Below are 22,071 nucleotides of genomic sequence, written 5' to 3' on the forward strand. Positions count from 1 at the left end.
TCATGTGCTACTGAGATCTTTTGCATACTAAACTGAAGACACAAAAAAATTTTAAACATATTAAATTTATGTTTAAGAACTACTGAGATGGTTCAAATACAGTCCAAACCCATTAGAATAGAAGTAAGTGTTTCCATAATCAATAGAGTTCTAAGATTTGTCACTCCTATAATAGCAAACTTGGGACTTGGGAGTTAAAACAATTGTCTGCAATACAAAATTACAAACTCGCACCTAAAACATAGTTCCAAACTGGGACATTTAGAAATCTGTTATCACCGATTATTGTACATTAGGGCAGATAAACAGCACTTGCAGCAGAAACCATTACATACAATCATCATCGTTTCTTAAAACCATATTTCTTACGCTCGTAAAACAGATCTGTTTTGGCACTCCCCAAATTGACAATTTTAGGACAGCCATCTCTGTCTTTCTCTTGCTGCGTGCACTCTTTGCAGTAGTAGGCATCAGAGATTCCCACTCCTCCACAGATAACACATCGACCCTGAAAGGAACCATAGTTGCATTCATCACAAACTCGCACAAGTGTGCAAGGACGCACATATGAGTCACAAATCACACACTTCCCATCACACTTCTCGCAAAGCCTTCCAATAGCAATACCTGGCTGCTTCCTACACATAATCAAATCAGGATGATGCTTGGCCATGCTTTCTACAAAACACAACTAGCTCCTATACGTCCTTGTGACCTGCAGATATGTGTCCCCAACCAACAGTGTTAGCAAGACAAAATTTTTATCAGCAATGCAGTTGTATTTTAGCCAACAACCAAGGTGAAAATACAAACAGAATAACATATAAACACTGCAGAAATCAAATCATAAATCAGCATCATGGTTATGAAACTATCATCCAATGGTAAAACTTTAACCAAACAATAAACTCAACTGCATCAATCATTTGTGAATTATCATTATGAAATGAAGTAGTAGACCATACAATGGTGAAGGGATAGTCCATGCAGACTTGAAAATCCATACAACAAAGAAAACTTATTCTTTGCGTCTCTATGGATGGGACCAATGCAATTAGAAACAAGATCAAATTTTACATGCTATTAAGTGAAGCAGCAACACTAATTCCTAGAATCATCTATTTGATATACAATCAAGTGAAACTATATCTCTATCCTTTATAAAACCAGGTAAACTTTATTCACCTCCTCTATAGGCAGACTCTCTGGTTCCAAAAATAGCAATGGAGATCTCAGATGACTTTCTGGGGAAGCCTATGATAGTCTTCAAAATCACTTGAAATGCTTCTGATGAGTTTCAAAGCAATGGGGTATCTTTGAGTTTCAGTCAAATCTCAAAGGAGGTCAATGAATGAGAACAACCCAGCAGAAAAGACACATTATTAAGGTTAAAGAGAGGAGACAAGAACAACTCAACGCCTAGAAAAACAGAACTAGGGATTAAAATACCCGGTAGTCTCAACATAAGAAGACACGCCCAAAAATACTTTAACATCCTTATACTCTTCAACTTACCTAAGCTAAAATCTTGCAAGCATTTCATCCATTCAAGAACACTAGAGAAATAAAGAACTGCAAACACGCGTCCATAAAATTCAGTTCTTGGCAGTAACACATGAACATATGGCATACTTATTTTCCATTTAATAATTCAATTTTATCATAGTTAGTGCAACTTGAAGCTCAATCAAATCAAATAAAATTTGAGACATGATGAAATTATATGATCAGCTAAAAAAAAAAAAAAAACATTATTTCAAATAAATTAACTTAAAATTAGCAACAACTTCATTCGACTTCAGTTCTCACAAATAGATACATTAACTTAACCAGCTGAATTTCAATTTCGCTACTGTAAATTCAAGGAAACAACTTCTTTTTTCTGTATTTTTTTCATTTTCCTGAGCTTTCTCGGGAACCAAAAAACAAAATATAATTTCCCTTTCAATGCGACTCCAATCAAGATTTAAATAAGGCGTTGGGCTTGTAGAGAACTAACCTGCGCTGAGAATAGCTATTTCGGCTCTAAGGGATGCTGACGTGCGGCGCGGCAAGAGAAATAACTTCAGAGCTCGGAGGTTTGAATCAGATTTTCAGTGAGAGGGTTTTGTACAAGCCTTGTTAAGCGGCAACAAGGAGCTGGCAGAACAATCGAGCGATTGAACTGGGCTTTCAAGTGTTGGGCCAATTAAGCCCATTTATCAATTCCGGTTTTTTCTAGTGACCTTGGCCCGCTTTTAAATTAATATATATTTTTCATACAATAATAGAATTTATTTATTTTTTATGAACTTTTGAACGTACGATATTTAATAGGAATCAACAAGGTTTTCAAGATATAATATATTTTTTCTTTTTCTTTCTCTTTACAGATGTTTTCAACTAACATATTTAATATTCTTCAAAAAGTTGTCCGAACTGGCTTAGCTGTATTTTGATTAATCCTTAGACAAAGTTATCCTACAGCAACCCACCGCTGCGGTCTCTTAAGTAAATCATGGATAAAAATACTATATTTGTGTGAATAAGGAATTAAACCTACGACTGTGGGTTAGACCCGAATATATTCATGCAACTTTGCTATAATCAAGAAAGTTAATTATTATTTCACCAAATTTAAAACGATTAAAATTCATAAATGAACAATACAATTTAAGAAACAAAAAAAATGCATACTAAAAGTAATAGGTTTTCTGATTTTCATATCTAATTGATTTATTTATAACTGTATAATACCTTATAAGAAAAACATTATAATTAAGATAATATAATCTTAAATTTTTTAATGTCTTGCAGCTTACTCGTACCTTGAATATCTCTTAAAGAAAGCTATCGTACGATAAGAAACCCACCGCCGCAACCTGTAAGTAATGGAGTACCTTGGTCTGAAGACTATGGGTTGAAACCATATACAATCCCTTGGTTTCCTTTACCGCTGCACTACACACGACTGGGTTAAGTCTTTATTTTTATATCAGATTTATATAAAAGTTAAAACTATATATTATTTAAAAAGAAAGATTCAAGATATAAATTGTTTAATGAGATAGACGAAGTAATTAGTATGCATGACGTAGATAGTACAATGGCCAGCCGTTTGACGAAGGGACTTTGTCGTCGTGATTAAAGTCTCCCATGATTGCCGCAAACACTACGACCAGGAGTTATACAATGGCTTATAATGAGCACTCATAGATATTAAAATCATTGCCATAAAAAAAAACAAATACATGCATCTAGTGATAAGGATTGATCAGAAAGTACCCATCGGTGATGATAAATGAGGAGGCTGGCGGAGGGACCTATTAGTTTGGCAACCTTCTACGCAGGCATATCAGAATGAGTTTCCAACTCTTTTGTCTCTTTCTGCAGATTTGGAAGTGATGAATAGCGTCAGATATGGACACGTTTCGGTGTATTATACATTACAAATGGACCCTCACTGTCACAGACAAATACAATAACTCGCATTAACTCTTCTCTACTCTATATTATTATAAATATCGTCTCACATTAACCATCATCAACTTGACACAAAAAGAAATGAGCAATCTTGGATCTTACCCTCCGGCGTTTCGCCTCCAAAACAAGGAGCAAAGCCAGAAGTATGATCCGGTTGATGAAGAGGATTCATTAGATCTTATTCCTCTGATAGATCTCCAGTGTATAAACCTGGACAAACTTGGGGAGGCATGTAAAGAATGGGGTCTGTTTCGTTTGGTTAATCATCAAGTTCCTTTGACCCTTATGAACCAACTTCAAGAACAAGCCAAAAAGGTTTTTTCTCTATCGTTTGAATCCAAACAAAGGTTATTCACTAGTCCAGTGTCCTACTTTTGGGGGACTCCTGCTCTTACTCCATCGGGAACTGCCTTATCAAGAGGTCCCAACAATATAAACTGGGTTGAAGGATTCAACGTTCCTCTCAGTCAACTCTCTCAGTTTCAAGCCGATGAAGATCCCATGCTTCATTCTTTCAGGTATAGTTTTATCACTTTGGTTCTTGTCATTTATTGTTTGATTGCTTTTCATTGGGAGTTCTCTTCTTTTTATTATTTTATTATTTTTTGGTCTAAGATTTATATTGGTCTCTGGTGGGGTGGGCAATAACAAAACCTAGATGTGACATACACATATTGATTGGATAGTCTGGATCTTGCTTTTGAACACCAAAGATTTGCATGGTCAGTGTCAAGAACTTTTTAAAGCCACTTCTCAGTTACTCTTTAAACAGAAAAATAATAGAGTTTTGGTGCGATATGAGGTCTGAATTCTGATATTTCCTTTCCTCATCAATATTGAATTCTCCCTACCAACAGCATTTCAGTATTTTGACATGTGCCTTTAATGTCTGGTTTTTATTGCATCGCTGTGAAATTATACTTCGATAATTTCAATCAATCCAATATTGGTCTGGTTCTCTCAATCTCCCTTAAAAATATCAGGAACCAGCTAGAAAATTTGAGCAACTTTTGGAGATTGTAATGGCCAATAAATTAAACTGCAAAGCGACACAGAAGATAAGCCCTCCTTATCATCTCTCTTAAACATGCTTTTTTTATATTATAAGTGGATTATTAATCTTACTGTAATGGATAGTCCGTGGATTCTGACAGACAATCATTCAATCAAAAAGGGGTTACGTCTTTTTCCGGGAAAAAAAAGTCTGCTTTAGCTCTTTTTAACAACAACAACATCACTTTCATTATTAGTAGTGGAATACTAAATCTTGATAAGAACCTCCCAGTTATTCTTCATTATTCATTGCTGCCCTTTTCCGTACCGATTTCCACCATGCATGTTTTACACACCGTCGACAAGTTTTATTTAATTATAATGTTTGCCTGTTTGGTATGTTTTAATTGCTAGACTTTTGTTGGAGGAATACGGGAGGCATATGGGAAGGCTTGCTAAAACACTATTTGAAGCAATGGTGAAGAACCTTAATTTGGATTCTGAAGAATCCAAGTCTAATCTATCAGAATCCACTGGGTATGTGAGAGCTTATCGCTACCCGGGTTTACCTGAAACTGAGGCTCTAGGCATGGAGTTGCATACAGACAGCTCGGTTCTCTCTATACTGAAACAAGACATTGTGGGCGGACTTGAACTGTTCAAAGACGATAAATGGTTCAAAGTTAAACCCATTCCTGGCACAATGATTATAAATCTTGGAGACATGATGCAGGTTAATTACTCCTCATAATAAAGATTTATATATATATGAATTAAGATGCTGATTACAGAGATTAATTTTGTTTGACATTACTTTGTAGGCAATCAGTAACGATGAGTACATGAGCGCGAAGCACAGAGTGAAAACGAAAAAACAGGTGGAGAGATTCTCAATCTGCTACTTTGTATTCCCAGAAGAAGGCAGTGTGATTCGGAGCTCAAACTACAAGCCTTTTACTTACAGTGATTTCCGGGCGCAGGTGCAAGATGACATTAAGACTTTAGGTTATAAAGTTGGGCTGGAAAGGTTCAAAATTCATCAGGATTAATTAGGTGCTTGCTACAGCTTATTATAGAGTGCTCAACAGTCAACATTCAATAATTAATGTTTCTGTGTTTTTGTTGACTCCATTTTCTAGTTAATTAAACTATATGTTATCTTTTTCTTAATTAATTTGTTTTTAAAACAGTGATTTATCATTTTATATATGTTTTTGGTTTGTCAATTGATTAGCTAATTTTACTATTAAATCATTGACATTTTTCTATTACCTCGATTTTCTGAATCTTTGTATTGCAAATAGGAGTTCATCCTTTAAACTCTTATTCCTCGTAAAATAATTTGTCAGCTTCTACTTCTGCAAACAGTTATTAAGCTCTACAAAACCTTGACCTGTTGCCATGGCAATCCTGGATTGAGCTTCTAGACTTTCAGATAGCGTTTGACTAGCCAAAGTCAGCTTGCAGTTCTTTAGAAAGCTAAAATCCTTCACAAATATTTGTGTTCATCAAACCATTTCACGCTTGCAGTGCGTGGAGATGAAGCTTCGGAAGTAGTAGTCTTTTGCAGTACTGGACATTTTGCCCTCCCATGTCCGACCTGTTTACAAGACCAACATAGAATATCTGCTTTCTGAATCTTCTGTTTTTCCTTCTTGGAAGAATTTTCCTGTTTATAAGAGTTAGGTCAGATTTTGTTCCTCTCAAGGCCACCTTGTAATCCTATAGAGAACATTGACATTCCAATAATTAAATTAGAATAATGATAGATTAAAAATAACATTCATTTCTCATAAACTTTTATCACTGACATTAATGTAGTAGTTGACTTGACCAGTGAGAAACTTTTATCACTAACATTAATGTAGTAGTTGACTTGATCAGTTCGTATTTGGTTTGACGGAATCTATTGTTTAGACAAACATGATCTATTGCAAGCTGATCAATTACGAATTGACACGTTATATTTATGAAAAAAAAATTAATGAGAAAGGTTGATGAGTATGATAGTACTATTAAATTAAGCCCATACAAAAAAAAAAAAAAATGATATGCCAATTTAGAGTTGACTATTTTTTTCACCCAAATAATGGTTTAATATCACTTTTCTATCTACAAATTTTAAAAATATTATTTTAATACCTAAATATATATTTCAACAGTGAATAGAAAGTAAACTCGGTCTAGATTAGTGAGGTTTTTGAAGAAAAGAGATGAGTTTTTTAATGATAGAATATTAGATTTTGATATTCGGGAGTGATCCGAATTTAACTTGGTAGGGATAACTGTATTAAATTCAATATTTTTATTCGTAATATAATATCTTCAAAGATCTCCCATGTCAGATGGAATATAATATAATATATTTTAAAATTAATGATATTGATTACTCCTCAACTGATCAGGTTAAGCGTCAACATAAAACTCAATTTGTGCTATGGGGAAACGGTACGGCCAACGATTTAATTGATTATTGAAATAGTATTTTATTTTATTTTTTTTCTCTTCCTTTATAATTTTATTTTTATCAGTTAATTAGCTATTCTATTAATGGCTAAATCAATTAATAAATAAGTTATATAACTAGATCAATATTCCTGTTGCATTAACTCTATTTTTTTTTTTAATATAATTAGAGGTATTCATAAATTATTATAAGTTGATCAATTACAAATTATCACGTCAAGATTTATAAGAAAAAACTTGTAAGATTAAATTATAAACGTAATATTATTCTAAAAATAATAAAAATTATATGAGCGAAGCGTAATAAAACCATTTATAGATAACTTTCCTCCTTCAACAATCTTTCTCATATTCTTATGTGAAATTTCGGATCTTAAATGAATTCCTGAAACCCAAAGGGATTCCTTTCCTTATTCCCGTTCTGTCACTAAACGTTAAGTATCTGTACTTTGTTCGTACAGAATAATCAAGCGCTCAATGCGAAATCCCACCAGTATATATGCCGTCCGATTACTGGTTCTTACCTTTGATACACACCTTCCTAATGTGCACACACCCACAGACAATTCAACTCGTTTCAAAGTAAAATTCGAAATTTGTTTTCTAAACAGAACACAGCCTTTTTCCGTTATGCCCCTGTACGATGTATGAATGTATAAAATAACAGAAATGCCCCTCTTGTCTCCGATTACACCCTTAAATTTTGGTACATTAGTAACATTAGGGGGTTAATTTGTTATCGTTTTAAATTTGACGGGTGTAGTCTTTAAAATGATAAAAACAGGGGGTTTACAGTTATTTACCCTAAAAGAAAACAAAGCCAAATCAGAGCCGTCAGTTGTGGTTCGCTCCAAGTAAACCAACGGTGAGATATCGTGGTGGTGGGAGAGAGAGAGTTTTATGTGTTGCCTGACACAGTTGACGCTCTTACTTGGTGGCAAAGTATTAAGTAGAAGTGTAGATTGCATATAACTGCGAATTCCTCTCAAGTTTCTCTTAGTTTCACGCTCGTTCTGATTCCCATATGTAACAACACATTCCACGCAAACTTGCAAACTCTTTTTTTTCTGGTCTTCAATGGCTGTTGAACCAGCGTTTGGTAATAAACGAAAGCGTATGAAACTGAAGGATGGTGAGAGAGTAGAGGTAACGTAAACGCCTCATCAATGCCGCATCGTTTTGAGTTCTTTATCGTCTACATTATTGTTATTTTTGTGAATCTTTTTGGTTTTTAGTATCTGGGGTTGTTATTTTGTTGTGGGGTTTTTGTGTCTGTTGTGTTTGTTCTCGGCGTTGTTTTGTTTGTGCTTTGTTTTTAATCTTTTTTGTTTTGTCTTCTTTAAAGTTTTTGTTTTTATTTTTATTTTTTTGAGTGTAGGGTTTGGAGTTAAGTGGTTTATGAGTTTGATTTTAGCTACATTGTATTTTTAAATTGGTTGTTTCATTATTATTTTCTATCTATGGATGGTTTATGTTCTGTTTGGCATTCATGCATGGCTTGATTTTGGGTTTCTCTGTTGCTTTTCTTAAAGTGACTTTATTTTTTAATCTGTTATTTTATCATGCTTTCAGAATTTATATTGTTGTTAGTCCAATTGAAATTTTACTATTGCTTATTAAATATTTAAATCAAAATTCAATTTCCTTTTTGTGTGTGTGTATTTTGGTTTTGAGGAAATTTCCTTCAGTTTGGTATTTTTTTTTCTAATTGGGGTTTCAGTTTTGTGTATTAATATGTATGGAATCTGATAGGTGAGGAGTGAAGAACACGGGTTTTTGGGTTCATGGCACTCAGGAGTCGTCACTGTTTGTAGAAAGCTTCTTCGTCATGTAAAATATGATCATCTCCTCACTGATGATGGGTGTGATAATCTTGTAGATTTAGTGCGTGTTTCACCGATTGTTGATGGCACTTGTTGTACCAATGCAAATCAATGTCATAACCGTGGAAACATAAGGCCATTGCCGCCTGCATTTGAGTTTCAGGAACGGAGCCTTCCTTATGGACTCTGTGTGGATGCCTACTACAAGGAGGCTTGGTGGGAAGGTGTGATATTTGATCACAATGATGGTTTCCAGGAGAGGAGGATTTTCTTTCCTGACTTGGGGGATGAGATGGCAATTGGAATTGATTCATTCAGGGTTACTCATGATTGGAATGAAGGTAAAGGGACTTGGCACCGTCGGGGTACCTGGTTGTTTCTTGAGTTGATCGAGGAATATGAGAAAGAGTCATATCTTACGGTTTCAGTGAAACAAATTTGGTATGATTTGCGGGGGAAGAAAGGTTTTAAGAAGGTTAAGGACTGGACCTCTTCTGTGAGATCATTGTGGAAAGAGTTGGTATCAGAGGTGATTGATGATAACTATAAAATTCTTTTAGATAATGTTCAAAGGGTGTTAGGCCATCCATTTTCCTTGGAAAAAGAAACCCAGCGACTATTGGAATTTGTCAGTCCTGTAGGTGATGTTACATTGCATCCAGTAGAACTTGGAAAGTCGCAGGCTATTGTGTCTGGTGAGAAGCAAGGGAACTGTGATGGAGTAAATGTGAATCATAGTAGCACACAACCTGTTCAAGAGAAGTCTGATCAGCTTCAATTAATATCTGTTTCAGAGGATGCTGGGCCAAATTTGAATCTTATGAATGGATCAGATGGATTTAGCCATGATAAATCATTGTCTGTGCTACCCCAGGCTCTGATGGTGTTACCTTCCAATCCAGATAGAAGTTCAGGTAGTAGTGTGATAAACGATAGCAATAATAAAACATTTTCTAGCATCAAGTCCAATAAGATAACAGGGGAGTTTGTAAGTTCTAAGTGCAAGACAAATTGGATTTGGCGATCTGCTGTTCCAGATATAGTTCCTGGAGCTGAGTATTGTCCTACTGTGATTATCGAATATGCACAAACCAATAAAAAAAGTGATAGGAATTCTTTGAAAACAGATGTTAGAAAACATCTCATACATCTTAAATGGAAAATTGAATATGCGAGGGATGAAAATGGAGCCCTCAGACACCGTTATATCTCTCCTGATGGGAAGCGTCACTATTCTCTTAGTCAGGTTTGTTTGGATTTAGCGGAAACCACCATGATGTACCAAGACAACCAACAAAATTTGCATACTACACCTGATGATACACAGTCTTCACCTCCTGAACAGCCAGAAGATTATTGGGATCTTGATTATTGCCCCAAAACTGTGGATTCTTCCTCTTCTAAAATTCACGTTGTCAAACCTAAATGTAACCCTCAAGCTATAGAGGACTGGTATAAGTTTGATAATGGCAGTGACAGTCTTAAAAAGAAGGACTTGATATTAAATGCTAGAAGACATCTAGCCTACCAGGGGTGGGAATTTAAATATGCGACAACAAAAAACCGTACTTTGTATTACCATGCCCCAGGAGGGAAACGTTACTGGTCACTTCGGATGGCCTGCAGAGCTTATTTAAATGGAGCAACAGGTCTTGAGAATAGTGCTCCTACTTGTAGAACCACAGACAATATTATTTCCAGTGAGGAAGCTGAGGACCAATCAACAAATGGGAAATTGTCTTGTGCAGTGAGTAATCCACAGTTTCAGAAAAGTTTGGTGCAATCAAATGCTCTCTCCAAATATTTATGTACTGAGTCTTCTTGTATGTCACAGCCAAGAAAACCGACAAGGAAAAGGAGAACTAGTTCCTCCCAGTTGCTTCAAATACAAGATGACTTCTGTAGTACCAGCCTCCCAAAGTTCAAACGGGGAAAGGCCTCTAGAGCATTGACCACATTAGCAGATGACCTGGAAGATGGTTGCCGAACCTGTGTTCTTCGATCAAGCAAAAGGGTGAAGATGCCAACTTTATCAAACCACAATCCTCGAACTCTGCTCTCTTGGTTGATGGATAACAATGTCATTCTTCCAAGAGCAAAAGTGACTTATCGCACTAGAAAGACACGGCGTCCAAATGCAGAAGGGCGGATAACTCGTGAGGGTATCAGGTGTAATTGTTGTGGGAAGGTTTATACTCTTGGAGGCTTTGAAGTCCATGCAGGCAGTACTCTACGTAGCCCAGCTAGCAATATCTTCTTGGAAGATGATGAAAGGTCATTGTTAGAATGCCTGCTACAAGTTCTAAGGGATGGTAATATAAGAAAGTTTACAGGAGAACAAAGTCATGAGTTGAAAGGAAGTCATCATGAGGGTGAGAATGACTACATATGTTCCATTTGTCACTATGGAGGTGAACTTATATTATGTGATCGATGCCCATCCTCATTCCATAAGCATTGCCTTGGTTTAGAGGTATCTCATTTGCTTAATTCTCTTCATCTTTTATTCCTTTCTGAGCTTTTTACCTTGACATAAGATAGATATATTTGGTTCTTGTGTTTGATTGATTCTTTTTTGGGCTTTCATAGAATGTTCCAGATGGTGACTGGTTCTGCCCATCATGTTGCTGTGGAATTTGTGGCAGCAGCAAATTCAGAGAAGATGCTGGAAATTTTATGGATGAAAATATACTCATTTGTCATCAGTGTGAGCATAAATGTAAGTCACAAATTTTTAATTCTGGATAAGCTCTATGCAAATTTGAAGTACTTCTGATGCAATCTTTGTTTCTGTGACATAGATCACCGAGGTTGCGTACAGAATCCAGTGGCAGCTTACTCAGGAACTCATTCTAAAGGAAAATGGTTTTGCAGCAGGAAGTGTGAAGAGGTATTCTACACTTGTCTTTGCTTCAATTGAGTGATTTATGTATGATTAGTTATTGCTTATTTTTAATAGTTATTGTTCTTCAACTTATTTACTTAATTGTTTTGTACTATAAGTTGTTCCTTTGGAAAACATGACTAACACTTTTACACTTTTTGCAGATATTTTTGGGCCTCTGTCAACTTTTAGGAAAACCAATTCCAATAGGCAATGATCTAACTTGGACGCTGGTGAAGTGCAAAGAATTTGATAATCATGAACTTGATGCTTCAAACATTGAGGCATTGAGCAAGCTCAATATTGCTCTTTGTGTAATGCATGAGTGTTTTGAGCCTGTGAATGAATTTCACACCAATAGAGATCTTGTTGAAGATGTTATATTTTGTAGAAGGTGAGTGATACCTTATCTTCATTAAGTACTGTGCCAATTTGCTTTCCCTTTCTTCTTTATTATTGATACAATATTTTTATGTTTGCTATCAAAAGTACTCTGCCAATTATATTTATGTACTCTGGTCCTTCTGGAGCAAAAATCATCTAATCTTTTGATGATTCTGAAAACACAACAGAAAGCCTACAGAGTGGAATTTCATAAACATGAGGAAGTAATTTTTATTGAATGCACAAGTATTAAACATGTGGTTGTAACTTTTGTTTTTAATGAAGTCAAGTGGTGACCATATGGTTATTAGTTCAAAAGAATTGGTTGATTATTAGGCACTTCTCATCAATCTGTTTTCTTGTGCCATTGTGTTTGAATTGCAGTTGATAATTGAACTATCATACATTGATTCTTCAATACATCATAACTGTTGTTAGTTGAGCCTTTTACCTAATGGAAATAAAGAATCATAATGTAAAGTCCAGTCTTAATGCTCTGAAAAATTTCAGGTCTGAGCTTAACCGTTTGAACTTCCAAGGGTTCTACACAGTTCTTTTGGAGAAAAATGAGGAGCTGGTTACTGTAGCTACTATAAGGTAAGCTTCATAGAAAGTTTAATTTGAAGATCATAAGCTGTACAGAATTACATGTTTTAACAGGTTTCTTAACCTTTGTGCTATGGTCAATAATGTTCGTCTAAAATTTCATTTTCCTGTTCAAGGGTCTATGGAGAAAAGGCCGCAGAAGTACCTCTTGTTGGTACTAGGTTCCAGCATCGTCGACTTGGAATGTGTCGTATTTTGATGAATGAGCTTGAAAAGGTAGATTCATCTTGCTCTGTGTATTCAGGAATTTTATTGTTTCTTTTATGGAAAGTGCTTTATTGCTGACATTATTGAAACCCAACATGAGTTTTGAGTATTTGTCCTCTTATCTCAAGCTGGGGCCAATTAAGTATTTGAACAATAATTTAGTGATAGTTGTAGAATCTGTATTCATATGAACCCCCAGAACTTTTTAATTTATTTGTATTCTATGTTATTGATAAAAATCCACTCCAATAACTCAACAATTGGGCTAAGTCATGGGTCTTTCATGGGCTTGGGAAGAACTCTCCTTGGAAAGCCTACTTGCCAAGGGAGGGTGTCCAAGCCCTTTATAACCCTCATAGCCACCCTTTTTCCTTTTAATATAAGATCCTAACATTTCACCACACTTCCGCAACTAACGTTCACGTCGGCATCTTTACCCCCGTTGGCCTCTTTGTCCCTTGGGTGACTACATGGATCTCTTTTTCCTCGGGCCTCCATGCCCTTTCTCAAGGTAGTAACCCAAGCCTAAGGTTAGTCTGCCAAACATGCGCTGCTACGTAGGCGCAGGATCATGCTCGAATACCAATTAATAGGAACCCACTCCAATAACTCAAAAATTGGGATAGGTCATGAATCTTTTATGGACTTGGGTAGAACTCTCGGAAAATCGGCTTGCCAAGGGAGGGCCCAAGCCCTTTATAACTCACATGCCCACTTTTTTTCCTTCTAATGTGGGATCCTAACAGTTACCATATTCTTATTTGGAAGTTGGCCCATGTGATTAAATATGATTTGTTTAATGTTTAATCGTTCATAAATGATAAACTGACATGGAAATAGCAGTCCAGAGGTTGATTTTAGCTGCCATTCCTGTTGTGCAATTGTTCAGAAATGAAACAGACATATATTCATTTTATCTGCTTTAATAGACGAGGTACATTTGTGAAATCCTGACTGTTACTTTTATCCAATTTTCTTCAGAAACTCATGGAATTAGGAGTCCAGAGGTTGATTTTACCCGCCATTCCTAGTGTGCTAAACACATGGACAACATCATTTGGTTTTACAAAGATGTCAAATTCTGAAAGACTACAATTTGTCGATTACACTTTCTTGGATTTCCAAGATACTGTTATGTGCCAAAAACTTTTATTGAAGAGCACGTCAGCTGAAGTGAAGCTATCAAGAGGTATGTATGTTTCAGTTGCCTTATCTGAAGGGAATTTTTTTTGTCACCATCCAACCTCACGAACTTTGTCTAACTTAGCAATGTACAGGATCTCAACCTGAAATTCAAAGTGGTGATGATGTTGATCATGCTGGGTACAGTCCTGTTTCTGAAGTGTTTCAAGCAGAACAAATTGAAGATAGCGGGATTGTGGAACAAAGACTGGTGGAGTATGTTTCATCTCACTTTAATTAGATAATGGAATATCTGAAGTAAAATTAATTAATTAATTAATTAACATAAGTGCTTTCTGCTTAGAAATTTTATGTTAATGATAATTGTGATTTTTTTGCAGTGTTGCAGTAGAAAACGGCAATAGTGGTAGTGAAGGCTGGAATCTTCTTGTCACAATGGTACTTGAAATGCCTTGAGTCCCCCCACCACACTTTTCTCTAGGTTTTTTTCTGCTACTAGATTTTGACATGTTTTTTGACCTCAGGTGAAACAGCCGACACATCTAGAATGCGAATCACAACATACACACATGAGTCCACAGTGTTCAGTTGTGGATGCCAATTTTAAGCAAGAAACCTGGAATAGAGGTGATGGCATTAGCGGCTATAAGCGGAGGAAGATGGCAGCAAGCTAAAAAGAATGATAAATTCATCATCGACTGCCGCTGTGAAAATAAGGAAAGTGGGCAAACATGAACATAGAAAGAAAAGATTATTCTGACTTAGTTGTTTAGGCTGGGCGCAGGACCTCAAATTGTTGCTTGACAGAAAGTTTCTCAAAGTCAGATCACGTTGCTTATGTATAGTTTTTTGTGATGTGATCCAAGTACATACACAAGTGATCATTGAGTTTCCTAATTTTGTGTAGAGATGCATGCTCAGAGTTGAAATGTAGAAGTTGCAGGAGTATTTTTGTTGTTTATCAAGAGCCTTTTGTCACGACCAGCCTGCTTGCCCAAGCATACTGCACGTTGCTTACTGATTAAGTATACTTCAGGGTGAAGCATACTTAAGAGCTAGGTTAACTTAGGAGCTAAGTTAACAACTCAGCAGCTAGGTTCGACGACTAAGCACCTTCGTTTCCAAGGTTGCTCCAATGCTCGCCACCCACGAGCTTCGTTTCCAAGGCTGCACCAATGCTTGACACCCAGGGTTTTCATAATGCTGAAGCATGTAGCTTAGTTCATATTAATTTGAGGAGCTTGAGCCTATAAATAGGCAACTCCACCATGTAAAGTTCATAACTTGAAATTCCATCAATATAGAGTTTATATTTTCTCTACAGTTCTCTCTCCTTATATACTTTTTAGCCTGTGAGTTTGTGTGAGCGTTAGGCTGCTTAACTCATTTCCGACGAGTTAAGGCCGCACGAACTTAGCAAAGAAGTTAAGTGCGTGACAAGTGGTATCAGAGCCTCGGTTAGCATAACCTCGGTTTTTATTCAATGGCAAAAGATACTGTTGCTTCCAAAGGAACCAAGACGGCAGAGATGGAGGCTTCCCAAGAACGTGGTCGTCCGGAGAAAGTCGACCCCAACCCCAACCTCTCAAGGCAGAAAGGTAAGTCCAAAGATTTTCTTTCCAGTTTTGACTCACGTCTATCTCGTGTAGAAGAAAGGGTGAGCACGCAGTTGGAGGACCTGGATCATCGAGTGGATGATCTAGAGACGGAGGTTATCGAAACCCACACTGTCGTGAAAGCCATGCTGCTTCAAACGGAAGAGTCACTAAGGACTAAAATGGGGAGAATCCGTGAGGAGTTCGTAGGGGAGCTTGCCAAAACCTGTCATGTGTTCCAAACCGAAATCAACAGCACGCTCGTTCGTTTAGACGAGGTGCAGGCTGATTTAGCACGATGCAAGCGTGGCATGGTTGCAAGGACCGACAGCAACGTTATTGAAAGCCAAAGGATTGACGTCCCAAGGCTTAAAAGTTTTAGTGGCTCACGCAAGGCACAAGAGGTTGACAACTTCCTGTGGGGACTAGACAAGTACTTCGTGGCTGTAGGCGTCACGAAGGAAAGCTCGAGGATTGAAACTGCAGTCCTCTATCTCACAGACACCGCAAGGTTGTGGTGGAGAAGAAGAGAAGGAGACATCGAAAAAGGTATTTGCACTATCTCTACTTTTGATGATTTTAAAAGAGAGCTTAAACGGCAGTTTTACCCGGAGAATGCCGAGGATGAGGCAAGAGCTCGTTGGCGACGGATCAGGCAAACAGGGACGATCCATGATTATATCAAAGACTTCATTGACTTGATACTGGAGATCCCGAAAATGTCCGACAAGGACTCGCTCTTCAATTTCATGGATGGGTTGCAATCATGGGTGAAAACAGAGCTAAGGCATCGGGCAGTGCAAGATCTTGCCACGGCCATAGCAGTTGCTGAAAGTTTGATTGACTATAGCACCCAAAGAGAATCCACCAGCAAATCCAAAGATAAGAAGGGCGGCTTTGTTAAAGGTGCGGGAGACAGAAGGCAATCTAAAGAAAGCAACCGAGACACCCGCCAAGACTACTCCTCATCCAAAGGTAAGGACAAGGGCAAATGTTGGGACAAGGGCTCCAACAAACCCCGCAACAATTGCTTTATTTGCAATGGGCCTCATTGGGTGAAAGACTATCCGGAGAAGAAAGCTCTTACTTCCCTCATAGCCAAGCATCAGGAGGGCAAGCCAGTCAAAAGCAGTAGTGATGGGGCACATATGGGATCAATGCAACAACAACTCAATGGAATCCAGTCCGCACCAAAAACCCAAGCCAAAGGGTTGCTCTATGTTGATATGGCCATCAATGGGAAGGCCACCAAAGCCATGGTAGATACGGGTGCTTCACATAACTTCATTTCAGTAAGTAAAGCACGTCGGCTAGACATCAAGGCTTAAGGAGGTGGAGGCACCATCAAGGCAGTCAACTCAGTGGCACAACCGATACAGGGAGTGGCTCGGCATGTCAAAACCACAATGGGAACTTGTTTCGGCTACTTAGATTTCTCGGTGGCACAGATGGATGACTACCAAGTTGTTCTTGGCTTAGAATTCATGGAACAAGTCAGGGCATTTCCCTTGCCGTCAACCAACACCATGTGTATCATGGACGGGGAGCAAGCTTGTGTGTTGCCCACTAGCCGCTCTACCAAGCCGGAGACAACGACACTCTCGGCTATGCAGTTCAAGAAAGGCATCAAGAAGAAAGAGGAAAGCTACTTGGCCATCCTTAAGCAATATGACGACGAGGAGCCAATCCCACCAGAGGCAGTGCCCCGGGAGGTAGCACAAGTAGTCGAGTAGTTTATTGATGTCTCACCAAACGAGCTGCCAAAGGAACTACCACCTAAAAGGGAGGTAGACCATCAGATTGAGCTGGAACCAGGCGCCAAGCCACCTGCCAAGGGTCCTTACTGTATGGCACCATCGGAGCTTGCGGAACTAAGGAGGCAGTTACGGGAACTACTAGATGCAGGGTTCATCAAGCCCTTCAAAGCTCCCTATGGCGCACCAGTTCTGTTTCAAAGGAAGAAGGATGGTTCCTTGCGCATGTGCATAGACTACCGAGCACTGAATAAGGTATCTGTTAAAAATAGCTATCCTATTCCTTTGATTGCCGATCTTTTCGATCAGTTGAGGCATGCCCGCTACTTCACCAAACTGGATCTACGATCAGGTTACTATCAAGTGCGCATAGCCGAAGGCGACGAGCCAAAGACCACCTGTGTTATAAGGTATGAGTCTTACGAATTTTTGGTTATGCCATTTGGTCTAACAAATGCATCAGCCACTTTTTGCACTTTGATGAATAAGATATTCCATCCGTACCTCGCCCGGTTCATGGTCGTCTATCTAGACGACATAGTGATGTATAGCCAAACCTGGGAAGAGCATATGCGACACCTCAGGGAAGTGTTCCAAGTCTTGCGGGACAACAAGTTGTATATCAAGAAAGAGAAATGCTATTTCGCCAAGCCGAAGGTAATGTTCTTGGGTCACAAGATCAAGGATGGGCAGCTTATGATGGAGGATAACAAAGTGCATGCCATTCAAGAATGGGAAACACCCACCAAAGTGTCGAAGTTACGATCCTTCCTTGGATTAGTAAACTACTATCGTCGGTTTATCAAAGACCCTAGTTAGTAAATACGGGTACGGCAAAAAAAGGGTACGGGAATTATACGGGTATAATACGGTAAACGATAAAAAATACATTTATAAAAATTCGGTCATAAAATTCGGATACGAAAAAAATACGGTACGGGTATATACGGGTTTAATACGGTGTATTGTTAATAATACGTTTTGAAAAATACGGCAATATCAATCTTAGTTTTAACACTTTTATGGACTACCTGGTTAAAATCAACATAACATTTCAAATGCAAAGTATTCAATTAACCAATAACACAAATACACAATATATAACTGATATTCAAATTATAGTCTCCAGACTCAAACACAATATTTAGCCAAGATTCAACTATAGTGTCAAATTAAACACATAAGTCATAACAGAATTGGGTTATGAGATGTGATAATTTTAACGCTACTGATGAGTGATGAGCCCTCTTCTGTTTTTCAGGCCTTGGGATAAGAGGGTTAAAATTAATCTAGTACTATAATCAAACTATTTTGAAGTATATTTATTTATTGGTTATAATTGGATTATATAGTATATTTATTTATTTGAATATAAGAAATAATTTTTATTTTACAATTAAATAATAGAGAGTCACATATTTTAATAGGCTGAATGACATTTTCTCAACCCAAAGTTTGGCGAATCTACATTTTCCCACCCATTATTAAAATTCTTACGTTAGTTTTAATGGTTAAAAGACATTCTTGTCAGTCTAGTCTGCACAAATTTTATTATAAAGTTAATATTACTTACCGCCCTAAAATACAAATAGATGGTAATTACCTTCATTAACTTGGAAATTAGTCACTTAAACTCCTATCTTCAATTTCTATTAAAAATTATATTTTTATTAAAAATCAGGTTATTAAATAAAAGAAAAGTTAAGTTTTATAAAAATAAAATAAAATAAAATGTATAAATTAATAAATAACCATTTTTAATAATTAAGAAAAAAAATCAAATTTAAAAATAAAAATATAAAAAATAAAATAAAATTGCCCCAGCCCTTTTATCCTTCTCCCACACCCTACCGCCACAAAGTCAAAATCCTCCAACCCCAATATTTCCCCCAGCCCGTTTTATCCTTCTCCCACACCCCACCGCCACAAAATCCTCCACCCCCAATATTCTTTCAGGCTTTCAAACTTAACAGTACTATTTGTTCCCTTGCTTGCTCTTCGCTTTGCCGCTCAAAAAGACAAAGATTTCAGTCTAAACTAAAGGGGTTACGCACCTTCCCTCATCCCCAAAATCTAACAACCCTTGCGCCCCACCTTCATCATCTTTCAAAACCACTACGAACTCTAGCAGGGCCACCTCCTCTAATTTCTTTTCTTCTTTCTCTTCATTCTTGTTTTCCCTCTCTCACTATTAGTTTAATGTTTTCATGGATTTGTTCATTTTCAAAGTGAATTTGATGGTTGTTTGGGGCGCACTGCTGACTGTCGAAGAACTAAAGAAGGAGGACTGAACCAGATCTATTTTTATTTTTTGTATAAACTCACTAAAACGACGTCATTTTGGGTGTGTGAGATTTTGTTTTTTTTTTTTTTTTCAAAAATTCGCGAATAATTCGCGAATTATACGCGAAACCTTATTATACGCGAATTATACGACAGATTTTATAAAACACGTATACGCGCGTTTTATACGCGAATTATACGACTATCCGTATAATACGCATTTTTACTAACTAGGTCAAAGACTACTCAGCAAAGGCAGCCCCGTTGACAGACTTACTCAAGAGAGCAAGCCGTGGGATTGTTCTAATGAGTGTCAAGCCGCCTTTGAGGAGTTGAAAGCTGCAATTAGCAAGGAACCTGTGCTTGCCTTGCCAGACCATACTCAGCCATATGAAGTGCACACGGACGCATCCGACTTTGCCATCGGGGGAGTACTCATGCAGAATGGGCATCCGATTGCTTACGAGAGTCGAAAGCTCAATGAGACCGAGCAGCGTTACACTGTGCAAGAAAAGGAGATGATAGCCATCATCCATTGCCTTAGAGTATGGCGACACTACTTGCTTGGGTCCAAGTTTGTTACTTTGACAGACAACGTCGCGACAAGTTACTTTCAGACCCAAAAGAAGTTAAGTCCGAAGCAGGCACGATGGCAGGGCTTTCTTGCTGAGTTTGATTATGTTTTGGAGTACAAGCCGAGCAAGACCAATGTGGTGGCAGATGTACTAAGCCGCAAAGCCGAGTTGGCTAGCATCAGTCAAGTCACAAGCGCATTGGCTGACCGAATCAAGCAGCGACTCCAGCATGAGCCATTGGCTCGAAATATCATTGCCTTGGTAGAAGAAGGGAAAGCCCGGAGGTTTTGGCTGACTGACGGCTTACTCTACACCAAAGGCAACCGCCTCTACATCCCGAGATGGGACAATCTGAGGAAAGAACTGATCAAGGAGTGTCATGACTCCTTGTGGGCAGGCCATCCAGGTATGAGACGCACCCTTGCTCTCTTAAAATCTGCCTACTATTGGCCTAGGATGCAGGATAGCATTGAGGGGTATGTACATACGTGCCTTGTTTGCCAGCAAGACAATGTAGTACTACAACAACCGGTAGGCTGGCTACAACCATTGCCCGTGCCCGAGAGACCATGGGAGAGTGTCTCAATGGACTTCATCACATGTTTGCCAAAGTCCGAGGTATCCGGGAGCATCATAGTCGTTGTGGACAAATTTAGCAAGTATGCCACTTTCATCCCTTCATCCACCGATTGCACAACAAAGGAAACATCCAAGCTTTTCTTCCGCAACATCATCAAGTTATGGGGCATTCCGACAAGCATAGTCAATTATCGAGATCCTCGGTTCACCGGGAGATTTTGGACAGAGTTATTGAAGATGCCAGAATCAAACCTAGACTTCTCGACCAGCTTTCATCCCCAAACTGATGGTCAGACCGAACGCGTCAATGCACTGTTAGAGCTATATTTACAGCACTATGTGAGCGCTAGCCAGAGGGATTGGGCAAAGCTCCTTGAAACAGCCCAATTCTCATTTAACTTGCAGCGGAGTGAGGCAACCAACAAAAGTCCTTTTAAGATCATCATGGGACGACAACCAAACACACCTCTTTCCCTAGCCACTCGCTACGATGGGAAGAGCCCCGCAGCCTTCAGGTTAGCCAAGTCTTGGCACGAACAGACTGAACTTGCTCGTGAAGCCCTACACAAAGCAGCGAAGAGAATGAAAAAGTGGGCTGACAAGAAAAGAAGGCACTTTGAGTTCCAGGACGGTGATCTTGTTCTCATAAAGATACTGCCCCAGCAGTTCAAGACATTAAGGAAGGTGCACAAAGGCCTCGTGCGCAAATATGAAAGGCCCTTTCAAGTGATACAACGCATCGACAAAGTTTCGTATCGACTTCAACTTCCTCCGAAACTGAAGATACACCCGGTCTTTCATGTAAGCTTGTTGAAGTCATTCCATAAAGACCTAGAGGAGCCATCCCGAGGAGTCTCTAAACGAGCATCAATAGCCATTGTAACATCCTTTGATAAGGAAGTTGCAGAAATACTTGCCGACAGAGTCATTCGCCGACGTGGTGTGCCAAATTATCGGGAATACTTCATCAAATGGAAGGCACTTCCTGATGCCAAAGCCAGTTGGGAGACCGAAGACTCATTGTGGCAATTCCAAGATTCAGTCCTACGCTATAAAGATAATGCGACGAGGGCGTCGCAGCATTAGGTGCGGGAGAATGTCACGACCAACCTGCTTGCCCAAGCATGTTGCACGTTGCTTACTGATTAAGTATACTTCAGGGTGAAGCATACTTAAGAGCTAAGTTAACTTAAGAGCTAAGTTAATGACTCAGCAGCTAGGTTCGGCAACTAAGCACCTTCGTTTCCAAGGTTGCTCCAATGCTTGCCACCCACGAGCTTCGTTTCCAAGACTGCACCAATGCTTGACACCCAGGGT

At 38.4% G+C, this 22,071-nt stretch overlaps 3 protein-coding genes across 3 annotated transcripts; 2 read left to right on the plus strand and 1 right to left on the minus strand.

Annotated features, from left to right (window-relative positions):
* Window positions 1-65: 65 nt before the first annotated feature.
* LOC116129579 (PHD finger-like domain-containing protein 5B) lies at window positions 66-2,150 on the minus strand. The gene is made up of 2 exons (XM_031415297.1): window positions 2,000-2,150; window positions 66-715 (listed from the first exon to the last, which is right to left on the minus strand). Exon 2 carries the CDS (start codon window positions 671-673, stop codon window positions 341-343), a length of 333 nt encoding a protein of 110 aa, XP_031271157.1. The 5' UTR covers window positions 674-715; window positions 2,000-2,150; the 3' UTR covers window positions 66-340.
* A 1,393-nt stretch (window positions 2,151-3,543) lies between these two features.
* On the plus strand, window positions 3,544-5,630 carry LOC116129514 (gibberellin 2-beta-dioxygenase 8-like). Its single transcript, XM_031415250.1, has 3 exons — window positions 3,544-3,980; window positions 4,870-5,188; window positions 5,277-5,630. The coding sequence occupies exons 1-3, from the start codon at window positions 3,544-3,546 to the stop codon at window positions 5,502-5,504; spliced, it is 984 nt and encodes a 327-aa protein (XP_031271110.1). The 3' UTR covers window positions 5,505-5,630.
* Window positions 5,631-7,998: 2,368 nt separating this feature from the next.
* LOC116129515 lies at window positions 7,999-14,642 on the plus strand. Its single transcript, XM_031415251.1, has 12 exons — window positions 7,999-8,067; window positions 8,157-8,225; window positions 8,674-11,217; window positions 11,334-11,463; window positions 11,546-11,634; window positions 11,793-12,022; window positions 12,523-12,609; window positions 12,735-12,834; window positions 13,807-14,014; window positions 14,103-14,223; window positions 14,349-14,406; window positions 14,493-14,642. Exons 1-12 carry the CDS (start codon window positions 7,999-8,001, stop codon window positions 14,640-14,642), a joined length of 3,855 nt encoding a protein of 1,284 aa, XP_031271111.1.
* Window positions 14,643-22,071: the final 7,429 nt, after the last annotated feature.

Source organism: Pistacia vera, unplaced genomic scaffold (genome assembly GCF_008641045.1).
Source record: "Pistacia vera cultivar Batoury unplaced genomic scaffold, PisVer_v2 Contig212, whole genome shotgun sequence".
NCBI classification, from domain to species: domain Eukaryota; kingdom Viridiplantae; phylum Streptophyta; class Magnoliopsida; order Sapindales; family Anacardiaceae; genus Pistacia; species Pistacia vera.